The sequence below is a fragment of the Citrus clementina genome, unplaced genomic scaffold (assembly GCF_000493195.1).
Source record: "Citrus clementina cultivar Clemenules unplaced genomic scaffold, Citrus_clementina_v1.0 scaffold_7, whole genome shotgun sequence".
Classification (NCBI taxonomy): domain Eukaryota; kingdom Viridiplantae; phylum Streptophyta; class Magnoliopsida; order Sapindales; family Rutaceae; genus Citrus; species Citrus x clementina.
Window position 1 is genome coordinate 8616294 of NW_006262075.1, and position 27200 is coordinate 8643493.

General features: G+C 33.3%; 2 protein-coding genes and 1 non-coding gene across 3 annotated transcripts; 1 reads left to right on the plus strand and 2 right to left on the minus strand.

Moving 5' to 3' along the window:
• The first annotated feature begins 960 nt into the window (after positions 1-960).
• LOC18036103 (DNA repair protein RadA) lies at positions 961-9131 on the plus strand. Its single transcript, XM_024181362.1, has 15 exons — positions 961-1619; positions 2059-2114; positions 2554-2612; positions 2782-2853; positions 3374-3457; positions 3848-3955; positions 4134-4196; positions 4842-4922; positions 5676-5741; positions 5999-6154; positions 7023-7100; positions 7319-7357; positions 8386-8468; positions 8589-8661; positions 8798-9131. The coding sequence occupies exons 1-15, from the start codon at positions 1057-1059 to the stop codon at positions 8966-8968; spliced, it is 1752 nt and encodes a 583-aa protein (XP_024037130.1). The 5' UTR covers positions 961-1056; the 3' UTR covers positions 8969-9131.
• Positions 9132-17977: 8846 nt separating this feature from the next.
• TRNAR-UCU lies at positions 17978-18050 on the minus strand. Its single transcript has one exon. It is a non-coding gene; the product is annotated as a tRNA-Arg (tRNA).
• A 5280-nt stretch (positions 18051-23330) lies between these two features.
• On the minus strand, positions 23331-24108 carry LOC18036104 (ethylene-responsive transcription factor ERF036). Its single transcript, XM_006426844.2, has one exon. The coding sequence runs from the start codon at positions 24078-24080 to the stop codon at positions 23349-23351; it is 732 nt and encodes a 243-aa protein (XP_006426907.1). The 5' UTR covers positions 24081-24108; the 3' UTR covers positions 23331-23348.
• Positions 24109-27200: the final 3092 nt, after the last annotated feature.

The window sequence follows — 27200 nt, forward strand, 5'->3', positions numbered from 1 at the left end:
CACCTTAATCTTTCTCAATGAAGTATAATTATGTATAGTTAATTTATAAGTTTTTTTTTGGGAAAAAATCTTTGTCATTTATAGAGTTTCATACAATAACTCATTTTATCTTTATTTTTTAAATAATAGCTCAAAACATTATCTCGTTAACTCATATTTCCCTTACGAAATATGAATGAAGTATAAACATTTCTCGTCTATAAGGGTTTATTGAGTAAAAGCTTGTTTAATTCATATTTTATGAGGTTAGTGTCTATTTAGTTCTTATATTTTTAAAAACACCTCAAAACGTCCATGCTGCTAAATATTGACACTCATGCCATTATTTTTTATTCTTTTTAACTTGCTTTTATAATATTACACTCTTACAATAATTTTTTTAGATATTAATAAAAAAATTAGATTATCAACTTAAACTCAAAAATAAAATAAAAACAAAAAAGGTATATATTAATTTTTGTGGAAGCTCACGTATATTTAAAAAATTAATATTGTAAAAAATTACATTATCAATTTTTTTAGAAAAATTAATATTTTAACGCAAGAGAGTGTTCCACCAAAATTTATATATATATTTATTTATTTCATTTTTTGGTGTTCAACTGGTAATTTATTTTTTTTTTTTTAATAATATCTAAAAAATTATTATAATAGGGTAATATTATAAAAATAAGTTAAAATAAATAAAAAATAATGGCAAGACTGTCAATAATTTAATAATAGGGATGATTTAATGTATTTTAAAAAATATAAGAATTAAACGAATACTAACTTCAAAATATAGGAACTAAATAAATTTTTATCCAAGATTTATTTGTTTGTACATATATTTCATAAAATTTAAATGATATATTTAATTGTAAATATTAAAATAATGATTTGCTTTATGATAGTAAGTGTAAATATCTATATAATATAGTAATACGGTACTAATCAATATTTAGAAAAAGAAATCTACGAAATAACGAATGCGTAACCCTCCTTTCATTTTCAAAACTTTGGCGGGTTATTCACCTGCAAAACCCTAACAAAACCATAATACTTTGTTTGACGTTCATGCAATTCCCAGAAATGAAATCATCAGTCAGGTTCTTCCATTCTCCGAAACAATTCCTCCCTCTATTCAACCGTACCCATTTCCTTTCCCGTCAATTTCCCCAATTTTCCCGCCAATTTCACTCCACGACCCTCCGTCTATGCTCCGCCGGAGAATCCCAAACCGTCCCTCCCGTTTGGAGCATTTACGGTTCTTCAATCGCCAATGGAGTGCCGGAATCAAGTGGGAATGTGAATAGTCAGAGTTCGAGCGATTTTGAGAAACCCCAAGTGAAGAAGAAGACCAACTTGGGCCTTGGGGACCTAGTGGGAACTAGGAAGAAAGGAAAGGCCAATAGAACCAATTGGGTCTGCTCAGATTGCGGGTATACGGACGGACAGTGGTGGGGCATGTGCCGCGCGTGCGAGAGCGTGGGGACTATGAAGAGGTACAGTGCAGGGGAGAGTGACGAGGGACCTGTGGTGCAAAGAACTTGGCTGCCACAAAAACCCGAGGAGGTGCAGCCCGTCCGGTTGCTGGAGGTGAACAAGGGGATGAAGCAGTTAGATTGGCGAATTCCTTTGTAAGTGTATCATTCTATTCAACCCTAGTAATGATATTCATTTATACACGCATGTGTGTAATTTTTTTGCTTCAGCTTACTTCTGAAAGCTTAGCAGTAAATTGTTGGCGAATAACCACTTTTACTTTTCAATTAATGCTTACCAATCATTCACTTGCTTACACTTCACAGCTAGTGATTCTATTCCACTGCAATTGTGGATTAAAAGCCAGGTCATCTCAATTGCAAATATATCCTTCGATTATTAGGCCTCATTGAGTGGATTTTTTTTAAGGGATTATTCTATTGTATGGAGGTGTTTTATTTCTAGGTTTATGTCAGCATGTTGGTGAAAACTACCTCAACTTCAATATGTTCTTGGGGAGTCTATGTAACATATAAAACAAGATATTTGTGATTCCGATTACGTTACATGTTTTTTTGGTCTCTTCATATCTAGATCTGGGCTTTTCGGAAATGAAGTTGCTAGGGTGCTTGGTGGTGGTCTTGTACCAGGTTTGGTCCAATTTTTTTCCGTTCTTTCTCTAGGTTAATTGCTGAAATTAATGTCTTTATCCTTTACTTTGTTCAGGCTAATGTATATTTGGTATAGTTGCTGGAGGTATATTAATTATGTCTGTGTTTCAAAGCTTGAAGTCCAGTTTACTTGTTTTTCTAATGTTGAAATGCAAGAGATATCATCCTTCACTTTACTTTAATGTTCTGTACTTTCTCAGCTAAAGTATTGTATGATTTGCTACTGAGTTTGCTTCTGAATGAAATAATAGATTGTCAAAATGAGGCACAATCTATATAGCTGAGATTTTTATTGTATTGAAATCTAGGCTGTGGTAAATTTATTTCAATAACTTAAAACAGTGTTTGATTTCTTAACTTTAATTGAAATAAGTCAATTTTTTATAGTATCCTCTTATCATTTATCTTTCTTGTGCAGGCTCTTTAGTTTTGATTGGTGGAGATCCTGGTGTTGGCAAGAGTACACTGTTGTTGCAGGTGTGAATTTTCCATAGGGGTTAACTTTGGTCTTGTATACTTATAGCCTATCATATAAATTTTCTGTCAACTTGCTTAGAAATGTTCTTTCGTTTCCTTGATTTGCATGATACATTTTTGTCTATCGCTAACTGTCTTCTCTTGCCAATTTTCATGATTGAAATGGCAGATGGCTGCAATAATTGCTGATGTACATGATCTTGGAGAACCTTCTCCAGTTGTATATGTCTCTGGTGAAGAGGTTTGTGTTTTCAGTACAATATATTATGCTTTCTTCCAGAGCTTGACTGCATACGTTGTATTGATTTCTTAGTTTTTTTCTAATTTTTGTGAGACATACACTTTGCTTTGTTTGTTAGGTGTCTGCTAGCCTTCGCATTAGAATAAACAAATTCCTACTTGGATAGGACTTCTGATAGAATTTTTGTTGCATGGTTTCATTTGTCAAACGTTTTTTTCTTAACTCTTGTTTTAATTTAAATGTAGTGTTTTTACAGTTATGTTAATTTCTTACTTTATCTTTTTGCTGACAACTTCATCAGATGGGATACATTATTGAAATGATATGAAAACTAGGCTAGAGTTGACTGAATCTAGGGTAGTCGCTGGAAGCTAACCATCCAGCATACAGACAGTGAATCTTGCACTTTCTTGCTGTTAAAAGTTGCAATTGTGGTTTCACTATGGGCATGCAGAACTTTGTCTCTTTCTTTAAGAATTTAGAGGGTTACATTTTTCAGTTTTGCTTCTTCTTATGGCAGAGTGTTGAGCAAATTGGAAATAGAGCTGATCGCATGATGATTGCAACAGAGGAGCTTTTCCTGTATTCAAGTACTGATATTGAGGTGTGTGACTTTATTCATGTTTATCTTGTGAAGGATCAATCTGTTTCTTATCTTCTCACTGTACTGTAGTAATAATTTTAGATCCCTGTGACTCAACTGATTTAATAAGCACTTTATTGAAAATTCTCCTTCCTGTAATGTTTTAGTTACATGTCAACGTGTTTCCTTTGGCTTTGTGAGTGTTGGGGAACAATTTTTTCTTTATATCCATCCATCCTTGCATTGTTGCCCGGTTGACCTCAAATATACTTTTTCTTGTGCAATCTCATCTTTATTGGCATCAAGATGTTTGTTATAAAATTTTGATTTGTCTTCCGTGTCTTGATCATGTTATTTCTATTCTACATTGGTGGGAAGCGTAAAATAATTTCTATTATTGTCTTTTTACAGGACATAGTAGAAAAAGTTCAGCCCCTTTCTCCCCGGGCACTTATAATTGATTCAATTCAAACAGTGTACTTAAGGGGAGTTGCTGGAAGTGCCGGAGGGCTCATGCAGGTGGGATTTTTACATGCCTAAAGCCAAAGAATCTCTTGCTTTGTTTTCATTGTAACTACCTATATCTACTTGCAAATGTCTGTAAAATGTTCTCATTAGTGATGTTAGAATCATAATTTTACTTGTAGACTGGTATCATAGAGTCTGCTCGGTGTAACACTGCTTTGATCTGTTACAGGTAAAGGAGTGCACATCTGCCTTGCTACGTTTTGCAAAGAAGACTAACATTCCAGTTCTTTTGGTGAGAATGCAGTCTGAGTATATGCTTCGCAGAAATTTTCTGTAATTTAAATTGAATATTGTTATAGTGCTCTTTTGAATTTCCTTGTCAAACTGCAGAACTAGATAGGCTAGGGGAGAGCTTTAATGTAATTCTTCATGGTTAAAGAAGTTAAAATTATTAATATACATATGGGGACAAATGGGATTCACTAGTTGCTAAGTTCCCAGTTTGCCTACATAAGTGCTCAATCAATTGGTCAGATGTCCTAAAATATTGGCTAATTTTCGCCTCCTAGATTTGATAATATGCTTCATAAGTTTTAAGTTTTCCATTTATGACCTCATTGATTTCATAATAATTTTCAATTTTGATGTGCAACTCTAGATCGCCTTTTTTTTTTTGTTCAAAAGTATTAAAGTGATTTTTTCTTTCTATTCCACAGGCTTTTCTATTTTTATTCTCTTCCCCTTTAACATATACATTTATGCTTTCTTTTTTTCCCAAAAAAGTGGTGTACATTGATAGACTGTCTATAGGTCTTTATTACCATTGACTATCGTTTTTCAACATGTTCAACTAGCATTTGTTGATCATGGTTAACACTATAGTTTGCTGATCTCTTGTACTTTTGCTATCTTCTCTCTCCTGTATGGTGTATTTCAGGCTGGCCATGTGACAAAATCTGGAGACATAGCTGGGCCTCGTGTCTTGGAGCACATTGTTGATGCTGTCTTATATATGGAAGTTGGTACCTTAATACAATTCTTTTTTTTTTTTTTTACCTGTCTTCATAGTTGATTCACATAGTTAGGTTCCCATTTTAATTTATCTTGTTTTTTCTTGGGCATGTAGTTTACTATGAGTCGCTTCTTATCCTGACGAAGTGGCCTGAGTTAGGATTATATATGGTCCTGGACTTCATCAAATTAGGTAGCTGCAGATATTTTAATGTGTGCCTGGCATTTCAAAATTTGATTTCTCCTTCCTCTTTCTTCATCGCCGGAATATATGTGCCGTGCCCTTTGATATGCCATTTTTCTGAAACTGCCACCAATTTTTGTTTGAACTAATTTGCTAATGAGGTTCAGATTATCATATGGAGCTTGTTTCAGTTAAGCTAATTGACTTTCTTTGTGTTATTAGTTGAGAATGTTCTCTATACATTGGGGTAGGCCATGAGAACTACATTTCTCCCTATTGGCTCCATCTTGATCTAATTATCAATGGTTTCATGTTATAAATGATGAAAATAATCTTTTTCCCCTTCATCTCTGTAAAGGAACTTTGAATATTTAATAGAAATGATGACGGGCTAATCCCTGGCTTGCTTCTTTTAGAAATTATTTTAATATTTGTTAAGGACTTTTATGCTAATGGCTTGTTGAGAGTCAGAAGCGCTACATCTGATATATTTAACTTCATGTAAAATAATATAATAGTCTGCTTCCCTTAAATAAATTCTGAGATTGTTCTTGTTCTTTTTAATGTAAATCTCAGGGGGAGAAGTTCTCGTCTTATCGGTTGCTTAGATCTGTGAAAAATCGTTTCGGGTCTACTGATGAGGTACTCTATGGTCTTGTTTATAATTTTGTCCAACCTTTCATGTGTATCTATACGAACTATGATAGTTGGGCTAGATGTGCTCAGATCTAGCCAGTGCACCTTGATTTAGGCAGTTTTTTGATGTTGGCTTGAGACTTAAAGCCCTTTTGTAATGGGTGCTATACGATGCTGATTATTTTAATGTTTTAATGAAGTCATTAATAAGTGGAATTTATTCTTTTTCTTACTCATTACTGAGGATCTACTATTACTGTCAGCTTGGAGTATTTGAAATGTCCCAATTAGGACTGCAAGCTGTCTCAAACCCCAGTAAGATCTTTCTAAGTGAGCAGCACTCAGATTCAGAGTTTTTAGCTGGACTTGCTGTTGCTGTTATCATGGACGGATCTCGGTCTTTCCTAATAGAGATTCAGGTATACTTTTTGTTGTTTGTAACATTTTCGTACTGAATGGTATAGTCCTATTTAATGAGTAAAATTGCTAAGTTATAAAATCTATTATGGAATAAAATCATTTTTAGGATAACCAGATATCCCAATCACATGATGATTGATGTATTTAAGTGGTTATATGCAATTCTTATTTGTGTATTACTGATGCTGTACTTATCATTATTATTTTCTTTCTTATTGGAGAAATTTGGCTCAAACATCTGTTGCAGTATGGTTCTTTCTGTTAAAAATGGGCCATTTATGATTTCAATCAGAAAACCACATTACATGTATTCTACTTATCATGATATGCATATATGCTGCATAACTGTTGGATGCGGTAATGAATGCTTTCCTCTCTTTCTGATGTGGTTTTGGCTAAATATCAGTATAGTGATCTAGATTCCTGTTAATTTCTTTCCTTAGGAGGATATATGCAAGGAAAAAAAAACCTTTATGCAACAGGAAAAAACCCTTATATTGATTCCATTTATACACTGAACAGGTCTATGGTTATTACTCTGTAATCCTGTATTTTAGTGTACTATTGTAGGTTACTTAATGGAAGCAATGGCTTCCTTTGAACTATGGATTTAAGTTTATTCATTTCAGATAAGTTTTATTTCCAGTATGTTTCAAATGCTTTGAGGGAATTTCTAAAGTTTAGTGAACTAGAGTTCTCATACATAATTAGGCCACGTTCAGGATTTTCTTATTGACAATATGGTAATTTAACATTCCAAACAACAAATTTCCTAAGAGTTCTTTGTGACTCATAATTCCTAGCGCAGACTACACCATTCCCTTGTCTACTGAAGCGTTTTGATGGACTTTCAAAATTTCCATGTAGGCTTTATGTGTGTCAGGCTCAACAGTTTCAAGACACGTAAATGGAATCCAAGCAAGCCGAGCCGACATGATTATTTCAGTAAGTACTGGCTAGTTTGTTTTAGTATTTCACATGCATGTTGTAATTGTTGCGTTTCTCTTCTCCGGCTTTGATCAGTTTAAATTCCCAAAAAGGGAATGTTGTGGAATCACATTTTTGTTGTTTCTTATCATTTCTAAGTTGATTGAATGCCAGTAATCTTCAGCATATTGCATTTAAAAATCTCTAACTATTACCATTTTTGTCTGAAAATATAGGTTCTCATGAAGCAAGCTGGTCTGAAACTTCAAGAGAATGTACGCTGGTGTCTACGTACTACTAGTCTTTCTAATTTAGTGTTTTCTTTATTATTTGCTCTTTCTTCTCTCCCCCACATTTTCAAAAAGTCATTTGTGGATGCAGTTGGGTCTTCTGCTGTTCATTTTGATTTTTGCTTTCTTTTTCTTTTTCTTTTTTTTTGGTTTGCTGGGGTCAAAAATTTCCTCTTGACAAGAAAAAAGATAAAAGAAGATTTTCCAAATGTACTAGAGATATGCAAATTAGATATTGGAAATATTGAGAAAAGAATGATAATTTAAAGCTTCTGTTTGCAACTTTCATGCAAAACTAGTCAATTCATTCTCAGATTTTGAGATAGAAAATGCCCGGCCACTCATATTAGTGGGGTATAGTTGTGTAAATTATTCAAAAACTTTTGGAATGATTGATTTATGTAAAAAAAAATGATAGATGGATTTCAATTGCTAGTGAAAACAAGTCCCCTTTTATAATTAATGGGAGAGGCATCGGTTCAGACATTCTTCTACAGACAGTTTGTACAAATTGCAATATTGGGGTGATAACCCTGGTGTTGACCTTTATATAGTTTTGTAAATTAAGTTCAAATAGTCATGGTCTTTATTTTTGGTAATAAGACCATTTGTTGCTTAACAATGGCCTTCAAGTAGAGGATATCTCCTATTTTCCAGTTTCTATATTTAAGAATGTAGTGGAAGTTCCTTATGATGAGTATGGTGACATGATGGAGATTGTTTGCCTTGTTTTGATAAGTATGTTCATAGTTATACTTTACGTTTTGAGATTGGAACTTTGTATTCATGCTATATGCCCATAAACTCAATAATTGTATTGGTCATTTTAATTTTATGACTTCCTTTTTTTCTTTTTTCTCCAAAGTGCATTGCATATTTTAAGTGTAGACCTAAAAGATTTTCAATAGCTGTTTTACGTGTCCTATACTAAATGATTTAATGTTCTCATATCCTAATTACTGGATGGGGTTAATGCTTGCATTTACTTTATATTTGACATTTTTCAACACCAGGCCATTTTTTTAAACGTGGTTAGTGGAGTGGCGCTAACAGAGACTGCTGGGGATCTTGCTGTAGCAGCAGCTATTTGTAGCAGGTATTTTATCTCTTGAACTATTAATGATTTCTTTGTATATAAGCTTGTAGGTGTCCCTTGTCTTCTTTTACTTTTCAGTTTACCCAACACCTGGTTATTACGATAACTTTTGTTGTTCAGTTTCTTGGAGTTCCCTATTCCAAATAGCATTGCCTTCATTGGTGAAATTGGTCTTGGTGGTGAGCTTCGCATGGTGAGTATGTTGGTCAAGTCACTAAAATCAAAGTTATTTAGAGGAAGTGCTTTTCGTAGCATCTGATTTTTCCCTTTTTTTTGGGTTGGTTTAGCTACCCTTTATGATGATTCTTTTTGCTTTTGCAATGCTGTAGGTATCCAGAATGGAGAAAAGGGTCAGTACAGTAGCAAAACTAGGATACAGAAAATGTATAGTTCCCAAATCAGCAGAGAAATCTCTAGCAACTCTGGGTTTTGAGCAGATGGAATTCATCGGCTGCAAGAACTTGAAAGAGGTCATCAACGTTGTGTTTACAACACCCTGAAACATTGCTAGATCTTTCTCACTCCTGTGTATAGTAGTAGTATTTGATCAATTACCAAACCCCCTTTGTATATTGTATAAGGTTTAAATTGCTGATGAACTTTATCCATCCTTGCAACCGGGGCTGCAGCTCAGGTGGTGGGGAGTGAGGGATTAATTTCCATGACCGCACTACTTGTTCCCTATGTATCAATGAGAGAGAGAGATTTCTGTTTTCTGATTATTGATCACATTTGCTTCATCCTTTTTGACTTTGAATGGCCAAAAATTTAGTGCGTTGAGCTATCTTAGATTAGTTACACACCCTTTCTTACTAATATGAAAATGAAAAATGTATCAGCGCTCCAGGGTCGGCCTAAGCTAAAATGCTCTACGACAATAGATGCTTAAGGAAATCACAGTTTATTCTCGGCGTAAATGTTTGTACCCCCTGTAGCAGCATTGAGCTGGATCTTGCCTCTAATATTGCTTTCTGGAATTTTCCTTTCCTTTTTCCATTCTCGTGCATTACACTTGCTTCAGCTTCTTGTTGATTCTTGCCCTGCGAAAGAATAAAATGTGGCATTTAAGTCTTCATCCATCCACCATTAGTTAGTATGGATCTAATAGATGAAAATTTTAAGTAATAATTTAAAGTCAAGAGAAGAGTTATATGATTTGTTATGACAAATTAAGTATAATACCACCAGGCTTGACGACCAGGAGTAGATACAATAATATCATGAATTAAAGGAATTTTTTTTTAAGAAATGAGTACAGCATATTAAATCCTATTTTTTTCACTTTCGGGATTTCGATCTTTGAAGTGCATGATTATGAATTTAGTTGAAATAAATTTAAAAATATATTTTGTTCCATTAGGAGTATATAAATTAGTATTGCCAGGAAACGAAACTAACTTTCCTCCTCATAAGAGTCCCTTCACCGCCGATAAATATAAGGGATATAATAACCGGGGGGAGAAATGAGTAGATATCTATCTCAAAACCAAAATTATTTTGATATGGGCATTTGTAAAGACGTTTAATTAATTTTGTTTATGAGACTGTTTTATTTTAACCAAGGTTCTCGGTTCGATATTTGAGAATGCAGTTACGTTAAATACTTATTGAGAGAGTTTTGCCGCCCTAGTGGTCCTCTACTATTCGAATCTGGATTAGTCGGGGTCCAATGAAACCTTTAGATACATGATTTAATAAAAAAAAAATTGTTTATCACTTTGAGAGAACGTTAGTTATATCATGTTAATTATTTTTCAAGTACAAACACAAGTCCAAGGGAACATCCTTACTAAGCAGCCTTGCGTTGAGGAATCTGCTTCAATTTCTTTTCTTCACTTACGGCTGAAGAAGTACAACAAGAGGCGAGGCTAGTGAGGGGTGCCAGAAAAGAAGCGAAAAGGCTTACCAACAACTTTGAAGCCAGTCAAGCTGGGCTCAGTGATGCAGAGCAAAGGCAAGGGAAGGAGAAACGAGTGAGGCTTTGGTTATATCGGATCAAAGACGAATCCTATGAAATGGAAGAGGTATTGGACGAGGGAAGCACTGCCAGGCTCAAATTGCGAATCGAAGAGGGAGCTGAGGATGAAAATGCTGTTGTTGTTCCTCAGAAGAAGGAATGCTTCTTCATTACCTCAACTTGCTTTCGTTCCAAACAAGGCAGCTTGCCTCTGGACATTGCTCTGAAGATAAAGGGAGTCAATGAAAATCTTGGTAATATTGCCAAAACGAAAGATATGTTTGGTTTTAATGTGAAGGTGAATGTGGTTAAGAGTGTTGAGAGACCACAGCGAGTCCAGAGTACTCCTCTATTCATGAGTCCGACATTTATGGTATAGAAAACGAGAAGAAGTCACTCTAAGTAAGTTGTCTAAGATTTATGCGATTGATGATGTCTGAAACGTAAATTATTTTCAATTGTTTTTTACGGAATTAAGTTATGAAATTTTTATCAATAAATTTTCAATATGTTAGCATATAGCTTGTAAATTTTGAGATTTTTTCAATAAGGAAATAATTTATTAAAAATTGGAGAGCATGTACTGTTTTGTTATTTCAAAAATAAAAAATTGCCAGGTCTTCAGACCTGAATTTGAAAAATCATAATTAATTGAAATCTCATCCGATTCGCTTGAAACAAATTTCAAAACATTCATATCTAGTTTAACATATTCGAAGTTCGGAATCAAAATCGATTTGTACAAATTACTATGACTTTCGAAATAACACACTGCCAACATATTTTCTGCAAAATCTTAGGTTTTTACTTTTGTTGCAAATATCTAATCATGCTTCTCCATAACAAATTAATGAAAACTAAGAATTAAAATTTACCTCCAATCTTCTCTCAACAATATCCAATTCAAATGACACAACTTGATCTCATGTGTTGCTCACGGCAGAACCAAAGAAGAAGACTTTCTTCTTCTTCTTCTTTTTTCCTCTCTATCGTTTTTTTTTTTCATCTTAGCCGATCTGCAAAAATTCATTAAGTTTTCTATAAATGAGAAAGTAGATTTTAACAAATAAAATTTCTGCTTCATGAGATTTTGCATTGGGGATCACCTCTTGAAATTGTGTGGGGGCCACATCTTGAGACTATGGGGAGGCCACCTCTCGAGGGCCGACATGCCGCGAAGTGCCACACATGGTGCAAAGCGCCACATTGCACCATGTGTATATTGTTGAAAAAAATGTGAAAGTTTGAAAGCGACAAAAAAAAGGGTTTTGATGAATTCCTTTCAGTGTATTTTGAAAAGATCATGGCATATCATCCATTTGCATTATGTATAAGTATGTATGTATGTATTTTGGTATGAGAAAAACTAGTTTGCTTATTGAATTTTGTACTCATTATAATTTATTGTGATTCATTTCCTAGAAGTCATGATTGATTTGTGACGAGCAAAAAAAACTTCAATTGAGGATGGTAAATGGTTTGGCCAAATTCTTAAATTATTCCGCTGCCTTTTGTATTTGAGACTTAGATTATTATCGATTATAAAGAGTTGTTTAAGCCTATATATGAGTTGCGGTTAAATTTACCCTCGGAGTTCAGGCTGCGGTGTTACAATCTCATTCAAATTTTCAGTGGTATCTAGAAAAACCACTACAGCTCTTGTGCCTGGACTTACTTTGATGTTTAAAGAGGTATATTTCGACTATTCTTTGACCTTTTATGACGGCTGATATTGTAGATAGTATCTGAATTATAGCTTTTCATCATTTACTGATTTGGAATGACCGATTATGCAATGGTTCACTTTTTCGCAGGTCCAAAACCGTGAGCTAGCAAATGTGGTGCAGTTAGTGTAGGAAACAGATTTGGATTCAGGGTATATGGTCTGACAAGTGTATGAGTGGCGACTGGTGATTCTTCGGCATGGAAAGAGTTCAGACAACAGACAGTGTGAAACTGAAATGTGGTTGCACTTGCATATCTACATAATTACATTTTTCCATTGCTTTCAGTGCATATCTACTAAGTTGCACTTGCATATGTAGATTGAAGCACAAAGAGAAACAGAGCTGAAGGAAAAGAAATTGAGGGTGGGAAATGCTATAAATGCAACATCGGTATTCTACCATTTGTGATCATATTTGAAGTTGTGTAACTTGTGTGCTCGTTCAGAATAATAATAATATTAGCCTTTCCTAAGCAGCACTGGAGAAAGTTATTGTAGCTGGTGGTGCATACATCCTGGGGCTGCTTGTAGTGAAAGTTGATGGCATCAGAGATACTCTTGACAATGATGGGTAACAGGTTGTAAATGCATGCATTGCTAAATCTGTATTATTCATTTGTCATTCTAACGTGATTCTTAATTTGACTTCTGGTGAATAGTTGTTAGCTTGGAGCAGATATCTTCAAAACGGCATTGACCTTGGAAAGGCATGGAAATCTAGTGGCTATATGTTAAAGCCAATTGCACTTGAACTTTCGAAAAGGTTAGTATAGTTACTTCGGACAGTATAATTTTTAAACTTGCCTGCTTCTTGTTCTTCTGTAAAGTTCTCTTTGTTATTAACTGTACTAAGGGATGGGGTTGGAGTTTCACTGAGAAAAGCAAAGTCATCCTGGGCTTGCTTGTGAAGTAGAGCTAAACAAGGAATTGACAGCATTGTAAGTGATGGCAGTGAAAAAAAGAGTTGCACGGATCAGGAAACTTACTGAGGTGCTTTTCGTTGAAATTTCCTCTACTGATCTTCATCATTGGGTGCCTACTCGCTGGTAATCAATTGCTTCATATTGCAGGCAGCAGAGCAGGACTATGACCAAGAAAAACTTAATAAAAGAATTGCAGAAATTTCAAGTGTTGTTGCTGTGACTAAGGTAGTTCTTTGTTTGCGGGCTTTCACTGTGTACAAGCTCTGATTTAGAGTAATCGATTTCCATCTTTTTCAAAGGTTATTTAGTTACATATCTGGGTAGGAACACAAAGTGAAACAGAGTTAAGGAATAGAAATTGAGGGCTGGAAATGCTACAAATGCAGCACCGGTATTTTTTTTATTCTTTTTGTTTTTTTGGGGGGTGGGGGGGGGGGGGGGGGGGGGGGTCAATTCCATCATTTTTTTTTAAGTTGTAGTCTCTTCATTATATAAAAACTTTCTCAGGCGGTTCTGGAGAAAGGTAATGTAGTTGGTGGTGCATGCATTGTCGTGTCGCATGCAACCGAAGAATTCCTAAGATTGATATATATAACCTTGATTGGAGTTTTTGTGAAATATGACTGAGGATTGGGGTATATATGACTTAATCTTCTCAAATCAAACGGCTGCTACTGCTGCAACCCTCAGGTAACTTCTTCTCTTACTCCTTTTCCTGAAAAATTATGAATCAAATTGTATTCCAGTTCTAAGTCCTGCTTTCTAAATTTGTTTAATCAGTTTCCAAATTTTCCAAAGCTTGTCTTCTCAAGCAGGCCTGACGTGTTGTGTTGATACGTGAAGTTAGGACTTAGGAGACTGCATGCTATATAGTCTTCTGTGCCCACAAAAATTATATTGCTTATTATTTAAAGTTACGGGTTTTGGGAAGAAAATGGCATCTTATTTGACTGCCACATCTTTTGTTGCATCTCTGGCATCTTGTTTGCCGACACTCAATGGCTAATAGATTTCATGTTCTTCAGTGCCGTCCTCACTGGCAGTTAGTCTAACAACTTGTCTCAGCTTCTTTTTAACTTCTCTGCCTCTTGTTCTGCTGTAAATATTTCTGTACAATTAGTTTCAGGTTGGATATCATCTTCTTCACGATTTTTCTATGTAATCTCTCGTTAAGTTGATTAATCAACCGTTTTTGGTTTTGCATGTAATAAGGTTATGGATGCGCTCCATGCGGAGCTTGTTGAGGCAAACGTCAACATGAAGACTATTTACAGCAACCCGTATGGCCAGGCCACATCATCTTATGGGACAGGAAGAAGCGAAGGACAAAACTCCTATCCTGCTCCTCTTTCCAATCATGGGGTGGTGGGATTGAATTTTTGGCTCCAGGAAAGCTGCTGAAGCCCAGGTCTTGTGTATCAGCAAAGTTATTGCACATCAGAAAAACTGCTCTATCCCGGTGAAGTTCGTTAGATATCATATAAAACACTTCATGCTGCATTGCAGATATACACTGCTTGCTAGAGTTCTCTTGCTCATTCAGTGTTTGGGCAGAATCAAATGTTTGATGAAACGAACAAAGAGTGTGATAAAATTCCCCAATGAACTGGAAGCATTGTTGACTTGCTCTGAAGAGTGAGCATTGATCCTGCAAATTAACAGCAGTAGCCCATAATCTTAGGATGAAGTTATTAACAGCCGTACGTAGGATCATTTACTACAGCTGTATTTGTACTTAATTTACTTGTAAAGGAAGACACAAAGTTTTATAATGCGATGCGAGTAAAGAGTTGCATCATTCTCTATTATTCGGTCTTAGCTTCTACTCTTTTCCAATAGTCCATTGTTTAACTTTGAAAGCTCATAGCATCGCCAAAAAACTCTTCAAATAATATTTTATGGCAAATGCTATGTTACAATTAATGTAATATACACACTCAACAACAACCACACAAATTGTGTGGGCCCATTATTTGTGTGGTTGTTGTTGAGTGTGTATGTTACATTAATTGTAACATAGGGGCTCCCATATTTTATTACTTATTTGAAAAGTCACATCAATATTTAAAATTCTAAAAGACATTCCAATTAAAATTTTTTAAATAAAAAACGATTCTCCCTCTTTAAATTTAGAGAGTTGTTTTCTTCCTCTTCAATTTATATTTTATTACTTTTCACTTAAAAAAGAGAGAGAAGTGTTTTAATTGTTTTTGACTTTTCCTTTAAAAAAATAATTATTTGATTAAAATAATATTAACTTATTTCTATTTGAATAGTTTTTTAGAGAATACTATATTTTTTCATTCTTCTATTTGCCACATAGGTAAGCAAATAGATATTTGAATAGTAAAATTTATAGAAACTTTTGGATATGCTCTTAGAATGTATCGGAAGCTTTAACGCATGCTAATTTATTTTGTTATTTAATTTACTTCTCCGAAGTACCCGTATCTTGAAAACATGAGATGGTTATTTTTTAATGTTGTTTCATAGAACGGTTTTCCAAAAACACAAAGTTTACAAGTCACTATCAATCGGATCCTTACAGCTTTCATCGTTGTTTTACAGCGACAGCTTTCTTCTGGGAGGGAAAAAGAAAAAAAAAAAAAGAGAGAGAGGCAATTCTACATACAGAAGAATCATTATCAAACGGATCGATGTGTTCATGTGGACATGTCTTCGTGCGTGCATTCTAGCAGGCACCACACATCATTTATGCTTGAACTAACTGGAGAAGCAAACACTTCCAATTATAATCTTGTCTTGTGAAAACATAAACACTTCAATTCATTTGATCTGATCCTTGTTATCCAACATTTATAACAACTAACAAGCAATATATCCAATAAAATTGGGTTGTGTGACACGTTTGTAGCTTACTTGCTACTACTTAACTTTCAAAAGCACGACACCCAAATATTTGATAAACATTTTTTTTTTTTGTTCCTTAACTTGACATTGATTTTGAGATGCTATTTAAAATCAATTTTGCTTGTATATTATTTATTGTCTGCCTCATTGTGACATCTTTCTATAATGATAATTATCTAAATAAATTTAATAAATAAATAAATAAATAAAAAGGATTGTGTGGTGTGGTACAATCATCAGAAGAACCCACCGCTTTCAATCACAATCTATTTTTAAGATTACAATTGAATCCCAAAAGAGCTTGTAACTTTTTCATGATATCTCTTTAATCTTTTTTGTAAAAGATAGATATATGGCCAACATGCATGTTGCAAATTTTGTTCTTATTATTTGATATATTTCAATGCTTTTTCTACTATCATCTTTTTATTATAAAATGGGAAAAAAATAATAAGAACTCAATCATTAACCAATTGAAGTTCTCAAGAATTAAACCAAAAAAATATATAGTGTGTCTTTTCACACACAGACACACGCGCATATGATGGTGGTTTCAATTCGAATGATTGCTAAACAAATTAAAACAATAATTTATCAAATAATAAATAAGATTATCATGGTGGTGGCTTGTAGCAAAAATGGGTCATTTTCAATAAATCATTTTAGGTGAAGTATCATTATGACAATCGCAAATATCTTGTTACAGACCCAATTTTATAATAAAGTCTCATCATATATGCATAGACAAGAAAACCACACAAATTCATTCTTCTTGGAGGCATATATGTACAATTAACACAAAATTAACAACTTGAAGGAAAAGGAACTCAATCATGATATTACACCTTACCAACTACTTAATTAATTAGCTAGTTTAGCTGATTAAGCCAATAATATGCATGCATGCAAAAATAGATATTTGTTATAGGTCCTTTAATTTGTTTCAATTCCATATATACAGCTGTGCTTGCATATTTGACAAGATGAAATTTAGAAGTTTAAGATTTGATTGTATGTATAATTGCGTCAATTTGTCTAATATGTGTTGGTGGCAAGATGCATGTAACTGATCAAGAAAAGCATAGTTTTTTTTTTTTTTGGGGGATACCTAAAGGAAATTCTTCTACTAAACATTCATGCTTTCATATATTTAAAAAAAATTAATTTTATTAAATATTGGCATTTCGTTTTACTATTTGAAAAAAATTAAAATAAAACTCCCAAGTAAAGTACTGTTACAAATAATGAGGAAAGTAATAAATTTAGATAGAAAGCAACTTAAAACAAACTAAATTTGATCCTTGAGTATTTGATTTGAGGAGAAAATTATGGTGCAACGGTGGTATTGTGCCACCGTTGCACCCAGCCGTTGGATCCCAATAGATTCATCAATTCAAATGGATCCAACGGTTGGATGCAACGGTGGCACGGTACTACCGTTACACCGTAGCCGGACCCTCGATTTGATAATCTGCTACCACTAATTTTTCTTTTGCTTCTAGTAAATCAAAAGATAATCAGCCGCACAATTTTAAAGAAACCCCTAATTAATAATTAATTGTTCGGAGAGTCTATTTAGTTGTATATGCGACCTTGATAGAGGAAACCAAAAGAAAAATTAAAAAAAATGCAAAAGCCTTCATTAGTTAAAATGTCTAAATCCACGTGTTGAAAAGAAATTAAGTTAAAAAGGCACCCACGTACAAAAGATTGTTTATATCAAAGTCATAGGCGGCCCTTCTCCTCGCATTAGCAAAAGCTGCATCTTCAAAAAGAATACACGTAATATTGTTGACAGAACGGCAGTCTATCAAAAGCACAATTGTTCTCTTTCTTCTTTTTCTAGATTGGGTGGTCACACTAAAAAGGAAAATCAAAAAAAAAAAAAAAAAGAAAAGGTTACCTCACCATGAAAAGCAATATCAAGAAATCTCTAATTGAAGATTTTTGTTTTTGAAACATAATTAAAGATTTTTATTATTAATATAAAATATTTTTAAAAAAAAATCGTTTCACATTATAAAACCATGTGCACGCCCAGTGGGACTCGAACCCACAATCGCTTGATTAGAAGTCAAGCGCCTTATCCATTAGGCCATGGGCGCTACTGCTTTCTTTATTGCTTATTTATATTTAATAATGGTTTTGATTCAAAGCTGCCTCTGGTATCGCGCATAATGCATGTTTGCATCTCTTTGACTTTGATTGTTTGATCACCAGATAAAGTCTTGTGTAGGATACGCGTATCATGTCATTTATGGGATTATCGAATAAAACATTATAGAAAAATCTTAAAATATGTGACATAATTTTATTGATATATATAAAATTTATTTTAAGTTATTAAGGCATATGGTTAATAGTTTTCTGACTTTTCTCGGACTATAAAAAAGTCTAAACCTTGAATTGGAACACATATGTGTGTTTATGTATAGCCAAAAATTTTTAAAAATTATATATTGTGTTGTAAATTAAAAAAAGATTGTATTATTAAGAGTGTTGTTGTAATTTGTGTACATAATTCTCATATTATTTGTTACTCGTCTGGAGGTAGATACATTTATCCTCTAAAATGAATCATATGCAAAAATTGACCCTCGTTTTTGTTAGAAAACCAAAAATAATTATACAAAATGTCATATCACAACTTCCAAAATCCTAGTAAGCCTAAAATGGAAGTCACCAATAGTCTAATTCTAGCTAATCAATTATAGTAGCTTTAGAATCACAGGCCAAGGATTAAACCATCTTAACAACCAAAACTCAGATTATATATTTTATTAATTAATAAGAATAATTTTGGATCAATTATAACATTTAATAATTAAGAGTGTCCCCATTGCAATGAAACAGCTAACTGTAAGACTTTTTATGAGAATGATTAGAGTAATTATTCCATCATCGAACTCATAAAGGCAAGAGTATGAAGTGTAAAAGAAATTCTCAATTGCTACATTGCTACTGGTGAATAATTTGGATTTTTGTATACAGTGAAAATTCAAAGTTTTTTTTTGTTATTTTATGGTTGGGAGTGGGATTTTTTCATTTTTTATTATTTTTTTTAAAGAATTTAAGAATAGATGGTCAATTAAACATAACTACTTAAAAACCACTCCAATAAATCATTAATGTGAATATTTTAGATTTGCAATCCTCGAAGCTCAAAGCAGCCAAAGGCAAATTCAACAAATGGGGTCGAGTCGATTTGATTTATTCATTTGAGTCCAGATGATTTCAAATCATTACGAAGAAACTAGATTATGAATCTCACAATTTTTAATCATTAATACTCGATTGCTTCTGATTGAACATTAATGAAAGTATGCAACTCACAGGAAGCGATGAACGCATAAAGCTAAACTTGCTTTGCTCGCCGTAATCGAGAGCTGCTTTCAATTAAATCACGATTTAGCTGCGGATGGAAAAGACAAATCATTAGTTGGTAAATGATTTTTTTTATTAATAGCTATTTGAATACATTTTGATCGTTTCCCAATGGTTTTATTGAATTTGACCGAAAAATTCAATTAATATTTAGCTAACAGATTTGATCGGCTCGGTTGGTGCATGGATTAAATTTTTATTTGTTACCTCCCAACAAAACCAAGCACCCCGCATAATCCCCATACACTTGGATTCGGTCCATTCGGACTAGGAGAACTACACTATATAATAAAAGCTCGCCCTTTTGAATTGAATAATTAACATTTATTGATTTCACCAATATATATATAGTCATAGCTAGTGCCTAGTGGGTCATAGAAGTTATTGTGGTTGTTATTATTATTAGGCAAATTATCAGTTATATATCATTAAATGACACTCGTATCAAACGTGTGTGAACACTTTTCAAGTGTATCACTCGTATACCTTAAGTTGACAAAACACTTATGCCGTCCACTAATCCGTTAAATTCCGTTAGAAAGTTAACATAATTGTAGCAAATTGACTATTTTGCCCTTGAAACTCAAAATGAGGTAAAAAGAAAAATTTACCCAAAAAATTAACGTAAATTTTCAATACATAATTTTTTTATTTTTTTATTAACAAATACATTTTTTATTAAAAAATAAATTATTAATGGTACATATTATTAACAATTATCCATTAAAAATATTCATATTATACCATAAAAAATTATTAACAACATATTATTTACAAGGGATAATTTTGTCCTGCACCCAACTGTTTCAACATATTTCACCACACACCCATATGTTTCGAAAATACTCACTCCACACCCAATTCCGTTAATTTGACCGTTTATTCTAACGGTCAAAGGGCAAATTTGGAAATTCATATCCTAAATATTATTTGATGATGATAAATTAAATTTATTTGATAATTTAATTGATGAAATTATTATTAATTACCTTTAAATAAATTTTTTTAATGTAAACATTAATTATTAAATTAATATTTTATCTCATTTTATTTTTCTCTAATTCAAGATAAGGGGTATTTTGGACATTTACTTAAATTTCAAATAGCTCCGTTAAACATAACGGTCAAATTAACGGAATTGGGTGTGGAGTGAGTATTTTCGAAACATATGGGTGTGTGGCGAAAAATGTTGAAACAGTTGGGGGAGGACAAAATTAACCCTATTTACAATTATATCTATTATACCGTAAAAATTTCCAGTTGGAGCTTGGAGGAGTAGATCTTCAAAAATTTAAGTTAAATTTTAGAGGAGTAGATTCGGTTGTAAAGTAGTTTTTTTAGCAATTATTAATAATTATTTGCTAAATAGGATGACATGTCATTTCTATCAATATATATCATATGACATGTCATGTTTTACTAGGTAAATAGGATGACATGTCGTTTTTTTAAAATCAAAGTTTCGTCAATCTTAAAAGACTAAATTACCCTTATGATGCCAGCGCTTGCAAATGAAAGTTAACGAATTGGTGGACGGCATAAATGTTTTGTCAACTTAGGATATACAAGTGATACACTTAAAAAGTATTCACACACGTTTGATACGAGTGTCATTTAAGGGTATATAGCTGATAATTTCCCTCGTTATTATTATTATTATTATTATTATGTAAAGTTATAAACAAAGACTACAATTGTAAACGTCTATATATAACAAATGTAAACAAAGACTAGTATTCTTGTTATGATTATTTTATGGAAGGTGAAAACAATTAAACAAAACCAACCTCAAGTTAATTAGCAACTTGATAGATTACAAAAGAATTGACTGCGTAACTGCGGGCTATGCGGCAGAATTTTCGAACAACAGTGAGGCGGGCGATCGACACAAGGAGAAATTATGTTCAATTCAGAGCGGAACACGCAAGGGCAAGGGCGAGAGCGTCACAAATTCTACATCACATGGCTAGAAATGTTGATTACGTTTGTATGGTTAATCAGTTCATGTTTCAAACAGTAGAGACTTTTTTAGTGGATTCAAAAAACAAAATCATACAAACTCAGACCCCAAAACGATAATATTATACCGTGTAGGAGCCGATATTTTGTAATTATAAATTAGTGTGTCATTTTCGACCCACCTACAGGAGAAGTCACGTCCATAAATGTCAATTACTCAATAATGGCTCACTGTCTCCATAAAAGTAAACCCAAATTTTAGGGCTATGCTTCGTGACGGTGACTCGTGATCAACAAATTTAAGCTCAGTGGTGTGTGGTCGAGACTTAAGAGATGATGTAGTAACAGTAACCTTCAAATCAGACGTTTTGAGTTCAAATTATGTATTAAAATGTAATAGATATGATTGATTATGGCTGATCATATGAAATGTCGAAGGTAAATACAATTTTCGTCAACTTTATTGATTTTGTTTAGGTTCCGTGCAATATGATTGGCTTTTTTTTTTCTTTTTGAAACATGATATGATTAACAAATTGGGAAAAGAAAGGAAAAAAAAAGGCTCATTTGGGAAAAAATAATGAGCCTCCATTAAATGCTGTGGACACTCCAAAGGTTGATTGGTGGCCACAGTTCACTTCCCACATGGATCACGATGAACACAGAGCTTATGTCACTTTTGTGACGAGGTGACCTAAGGTTTGATTGATTCAAAATTTAAAATCTTCTTGTACATTCAATCAAACAATACATTTTTTTTTTTTTGACTAAATTTGTGAAAGAATATTTTAAAATTCAACTTAATAACCCTTAAGTAAGATATCGTTTGGATATTAGAGCTACTGAGACAGTGTTTGCCAAAAGGGTTTTGTTTTCCATGTCCTTAATTAGGAAGATGTTTTGAAGGTCATTTTCCCAATTACTTTTGTTTATATTTTTCTGTATAAAGTATATTTTCTCCCTAAAAAAATATAATACAATGGATTAGCCAATAGTTAACGGATACTTTTAATACAATAATCAGAAATAGTATTGATCTCGTTATTATATGGGAAAAGAATCCTTCTTTGATTCTTTTTTTTTTTTCAATTTTTTTTCTATGAGAACGTTTTTGGAAATTACCAACTGGGGCTTATGGTCTTCAGAGGTGGAAAAGGTAACTATGTGCTTATATATATATATATATATATATATATATATGGGGGAATCTTCTAAGAAATCTCCTCTCCGTTGGTTATGAAAAAAAAAAAAAATTTCAAATTTCTCGGGAAAAGTAGTTTGCTTTTATTGCCATCTAAGTGTTTGCATTTTATTTAAATTTGTCGCGTTTGATGTGCTTTTTTCTTCCTTCGTGTCGCTCTCCAGTTCAAAAACTTTGCAACGGTTCATTTTGCACATGTCATATATTTTTCATCAGCAACGTCCCAAGCTTCAGCGTATTCAGCAATTTTGTTCTCATCAATGATCGCTACAAAGGAATAATAATAATAATAATAATAATAGCAATAGTACAAAAATGATAAAGATTCTGATACATTAACAAAAATTACGGTAATAGCCGAGGGTTAATATGTTTTTTCCCAACTTTTTTTTTCAATCAATCAATCAATAACAGTCTCGGTCCGGTTTAACTTTTTTTTTTCAATAATTAACGGTAACCCCAATTAAGTATAACATTAATTTTGATCGGATATAGAGTATTTCTATTTGGAAGTTCTACTGAATCAGTAATTATAAGAATAACATACAACTATAAAACAATGGTTGCAGTAATAGGTAGAGGCTGTGCTCTCTCAATATTATTATAATAATTATTACAATAATAATATTCAACAGTTTTTTTCTTTTTTCAATCAGCAGGTTGTACAATCTGCTATCTGGCTAGTGGTTTGTACATTTTAAAAAAAAAAAAAAAAAGAGAGACTATGTATATAATATACTAGCACTAAAGTAAAGTGTGTGAATTATATATATTACAGAGTAGCAAACAACTAATTAATTTATTAAATAAACCCAAAAAAAATTGAAAAATCACACCTGCATTTTAATTAATTAAGCAATTAATCCCACACTGAGGAAGCTTCAAAGTCGCCTGGAATCAAAGACTCGGCAGCCAAAATATGCTCTGGAAATTCTGCAACAAAATCCTGTACGACTGGTGGGTAAATCCACCCATCGAACAAATCATCATGGATAGGAATATTCAACTCGTTGTGTGACTCTGCCGAGTCAAAATCAAAGCTTCCTTCGATGTTAGGCAACTGAACAATCTCCCCCAACTCGGCCTGCTCGTCCTGTTGAGGCTGCGCGGAAACTTCGTCGGATGTCGATGAGGAAGGATCAATGATCATGGAAGCTGCCTTGGTGGCCGCAGTTTGAATGTCCCGCGGCAGCAAAGAGACCGGCCTCGGCAGTACTTCAACAAGCTCGGGAAAGTTGAGCACGGCCGAGTCGCCTTTGATGCTGAGAGCCGCTACATCATGAGCACGTGCTGCCATTTCCGGAGTACGGAAGGTACCGAGCCAAATCCGAGATTTTTTCCTCGGCTCGCGAATTTCGGACACCCATTTGCCCCAGCTTCTCATTCTTACTCCTCTGTAGACCGGGTGCTTGGTCCCGGACTCGCTCTCTCTTTTTCTTTTAGGCCTGGAACTTCCAGGATGGTTTTCAGAACGACATCCGGTATCACTACTGCTGCGCTGCTGCGACAGTGAGTCATTAGTGGATGAGTTAGTGCTGGCACTTTCAGCTTCTTCTGATGAAATGTTTGATAATTCTGATGATGAGGCCATTTAAATTTGTTTAAGAGAAGGAGAGAGAGGAGAGAGAGAGAGTTATGTAGAGGAAGAAGAGTAATGGGAGGGTTTTTGTAGGGAAGAGTGAAGGAGAATACGCTCCTTTAATTTCTTGTCACAGTGACGCCTAACCTACCATTCGTTTCGTTTGTTTTCACTGTTGACAAATACTCACTAACAGAGAGTTTTAATTAAAATAAATAAATAAATAGAAAAAAAAAACCAAAGTGTGTGTGTGTGCGCGTGTGTGTGTGTGTGTGTGTGTGTTTAATCGTAGAAGTACAACTGTGTTTGCGGAAAAAGAACAAAAGCATAAAGCGAGATGGTACGAGTACGTGTATGTTTTAGAATGAATAATGCTGAAATTGCTTTTACATGTTTATTTAGTTCTTTTTTGCATTTAAGTGAAAGTCAAAAACACTGCTTTTTCGTTTCATAAGGAAGAAGGAAAAAGAAAAAAAAAATCCACCGATGAGTCATATCCTTATTTCAGTTCTTTTCTTTAACAAAAAAAAAAAAAAAAGGCAACCTCGTCCTTAGGAATAGAATATCTGTGGTTTGATTTTAAATATTTTTCACATTATTAACAACTTCTTTCGATAATGATACAACCACAAACAATATTCTTATACAAACTTAATTGACCGTTTACTTGACGTAAAAGAATTAACTAAAAAGTAAAAATAATTAATGAAAATATTACGCGTCGCTCCCTAATGATGCTTTATTCAACCGAAGCCCGCTCTCGTCACGTCAGCTCTTATTTTTCTCTACTTTTTTCTTGATTTCTCACTTACGAGTCACCTATTACATCAAACAATTAGGTGTTTTAAACTTGATTAGTATTGAGAATTCATCTCATTGTTCAATGTAACCCACGCCTTTGTTTTATTTGTTTTGGGAAGCTCGTGATCTTCCCATGCAAAGGAAAAACAATACCAGGTCGCCTTCTTTTTTTTTTTTGATAGGTCGTTTACTTGTTTTGTGCATATACTTGCTGTGTGTGATGTAAAGTTTTGGCGATCGGATGAAGGACGATTAATTTTGCCCAAATGCCACTCGTGAATTGTGGTTCGAACCGGATTAATAATTAAAGGGGATTTGACGTTTGAGTAGTTGAGACTTGAAATTGAAAATGAAAATTAAAATTTTTTTTGTGGATAAAGAGCCAAAGGGCTCCACGTGGAATTTTCAGCAATAAATTGTTGCTTTCAATGTTTGTAGACACAAATATATCTAATTTCATAACATAATTTAGTTACACTCAATGAGACGAATTCTGCTCCAAATGAAACAAATCTAAAAACTGTATTGTCATAGTGGGTGTTTGGCAAGTGAGAAAACGAAGGAAAGTGAAAGAAAATAAGAGAGAGAAGAAAAATATTGAAAATTGTAATCAACTAAATTCTGGATATACTTATGTTTTTATATGGATAAATAAATCAATTGCTAATTTAACAAAAAAAAACCTATCTGATGAAACTTTTTAGATTAGTTTAACTATTACCCTAGTTTTTAAGATTAAAAAAATCAGACACTATTCTAAGATGCTTCTACAGTATACAGCATACCCCATATAGCAAAGTTAATAAAAAAAATAGTAATAATAATAATAATTAAGAAAAAAATAAAGCAAAAAAGACAATAGAAGGTTGGATACTTTGATTAATGGGACATTTTTCTTTGGGACCATGGTCTCCACAAGATATAAATTATATCGAACAAACGTTCAACTAAAATTTAAAAACCATTCTCTTTCTCGTGTCCACACCATGTATATGTCTTTGTTATTATATTTGTCCGTTGAGGATTGTTCATTTGTCTGTTTTTTATGAAAGATAATCCTATTTACTTTATCTTGATCAATGCCATCTTTATTATAGCAATTATTGCTTAATTTTAGTGGGAGTTCCATTCCAAAGTCCATACCGGCAAACACATTTTATAATTGAAACTTTTTTTTGTTTTTCCTGCTTTTAGCTTGGAAATTTTAGGGCCATCATTCAAAATGAGATATATATAAGATAAGTTGATTTTGAATTGCTTAATTAGCCAATGCACGTAACGGTTGTGTTGAATTTTATGATAGCCTCTGATTGGACAAATGTTAGCCTTCTCCCATCCTTTAATCTTTTATCATCATCATCATCATCATCATCATCTTCTTCTTCTTCTTTTTGTACGAGAGTCAAAAAGGTTACTAAATGAAAAAAAAAAAAATGAATACAATTTAAAGATCAATTGCTTTCAAAGCAAAGCTTTCCGAATTCTATTTCGGGGACCATCCTATGCCCCAAATACAATTAGCATCAGTTAGCTCTTAGTTTTAGACCGCCATCCACTGAATTGCCTTCTTTTATATATGCGTGAATCATGAAAATTAAGCTCTTCAATTAAAAGATTAAACAATTTTAAAAAGGAAATTTATTAACCAAGAGGCATCACAAAACATGCTTTAAATATATATATATTTTTGACAACTTTGTACATAGATTTAGAAGCAGAAAAATTCAAAATCCCTTTCAATAAAGTGTATATATATATTACCCTTACCGAGTAGTGCTATATATTCCAATTTTTTTTTTCTAAAAAGTTGTCATAAATGACGTAACATTCATTAATTGTTTGAGAGAACATGTGCCTCTCGGTTCGAGCGAGGACTTTTAGTCTGGATTGTGGTACGGGGTTAAAGGTGTCTCCCACAGTTAGGACCCTCCCCAAAATACCTCGTGGTCACAAAAAAAATATATATATACTTAGATCTCGTAAAGAATTACTAACTAATTAATGAATTACATATTATTTTGTGATGAAATTTAAGATAGAAAGTTTGAGATGCCTAATCTACTCAAAATATGTATGGGGCTTATTTATTAAATTTACCCACAAAACTAGAGTTCTATTTTCTTGTTTTTTCACAATAAGAAAATAAAAAGATAGAGAGTGAGAAATTTAAAAGAGATTTAAAATAAATAAGAGTATGGGCACATTGTAAATGACTGTATCTGGCCCAGAGCACAAGAATAGCATTGATTTCAACACAACACAATCTTTTCATATCGTAAGACCAGTCCAGAGCACAATGTAGGATCTTGTTTTCATTCACCTCAATGAAAT

Excerpts from the sequence above, each read along its gene's own strand:
- LOC18036103 (XM_024181362.1), top strand. The coding sequence starts at position 1,057 with ATGCAATTCCCAGAAATGAAATCATCAGTCAGGTTCTTCCATTCTCCG. Across the intron at positions 2,854-3,373 it reads TATATGTCTCTGGTGAAGAG|AGTGTTGAGCAAATTGGAAA; the intron begins GTTTGTGTTTTC and ends TTCTTATGGCAG. Across the intron at positions 3,956-4,133 it reads GTGCCGGAGGGCTCATGCAG|GTAAAGGAGTGCACATCTGC; the intron begins GTGGGATTTTTA and ends GATCTGTTACAG.
- LOC18036104 (XM_006426844.2), bottom strand. The coding sequence starts at position 24,080 with ATGGCCTCATCATCAGAATTATCAAACATTTCATCAGAAGAAGCTGAA.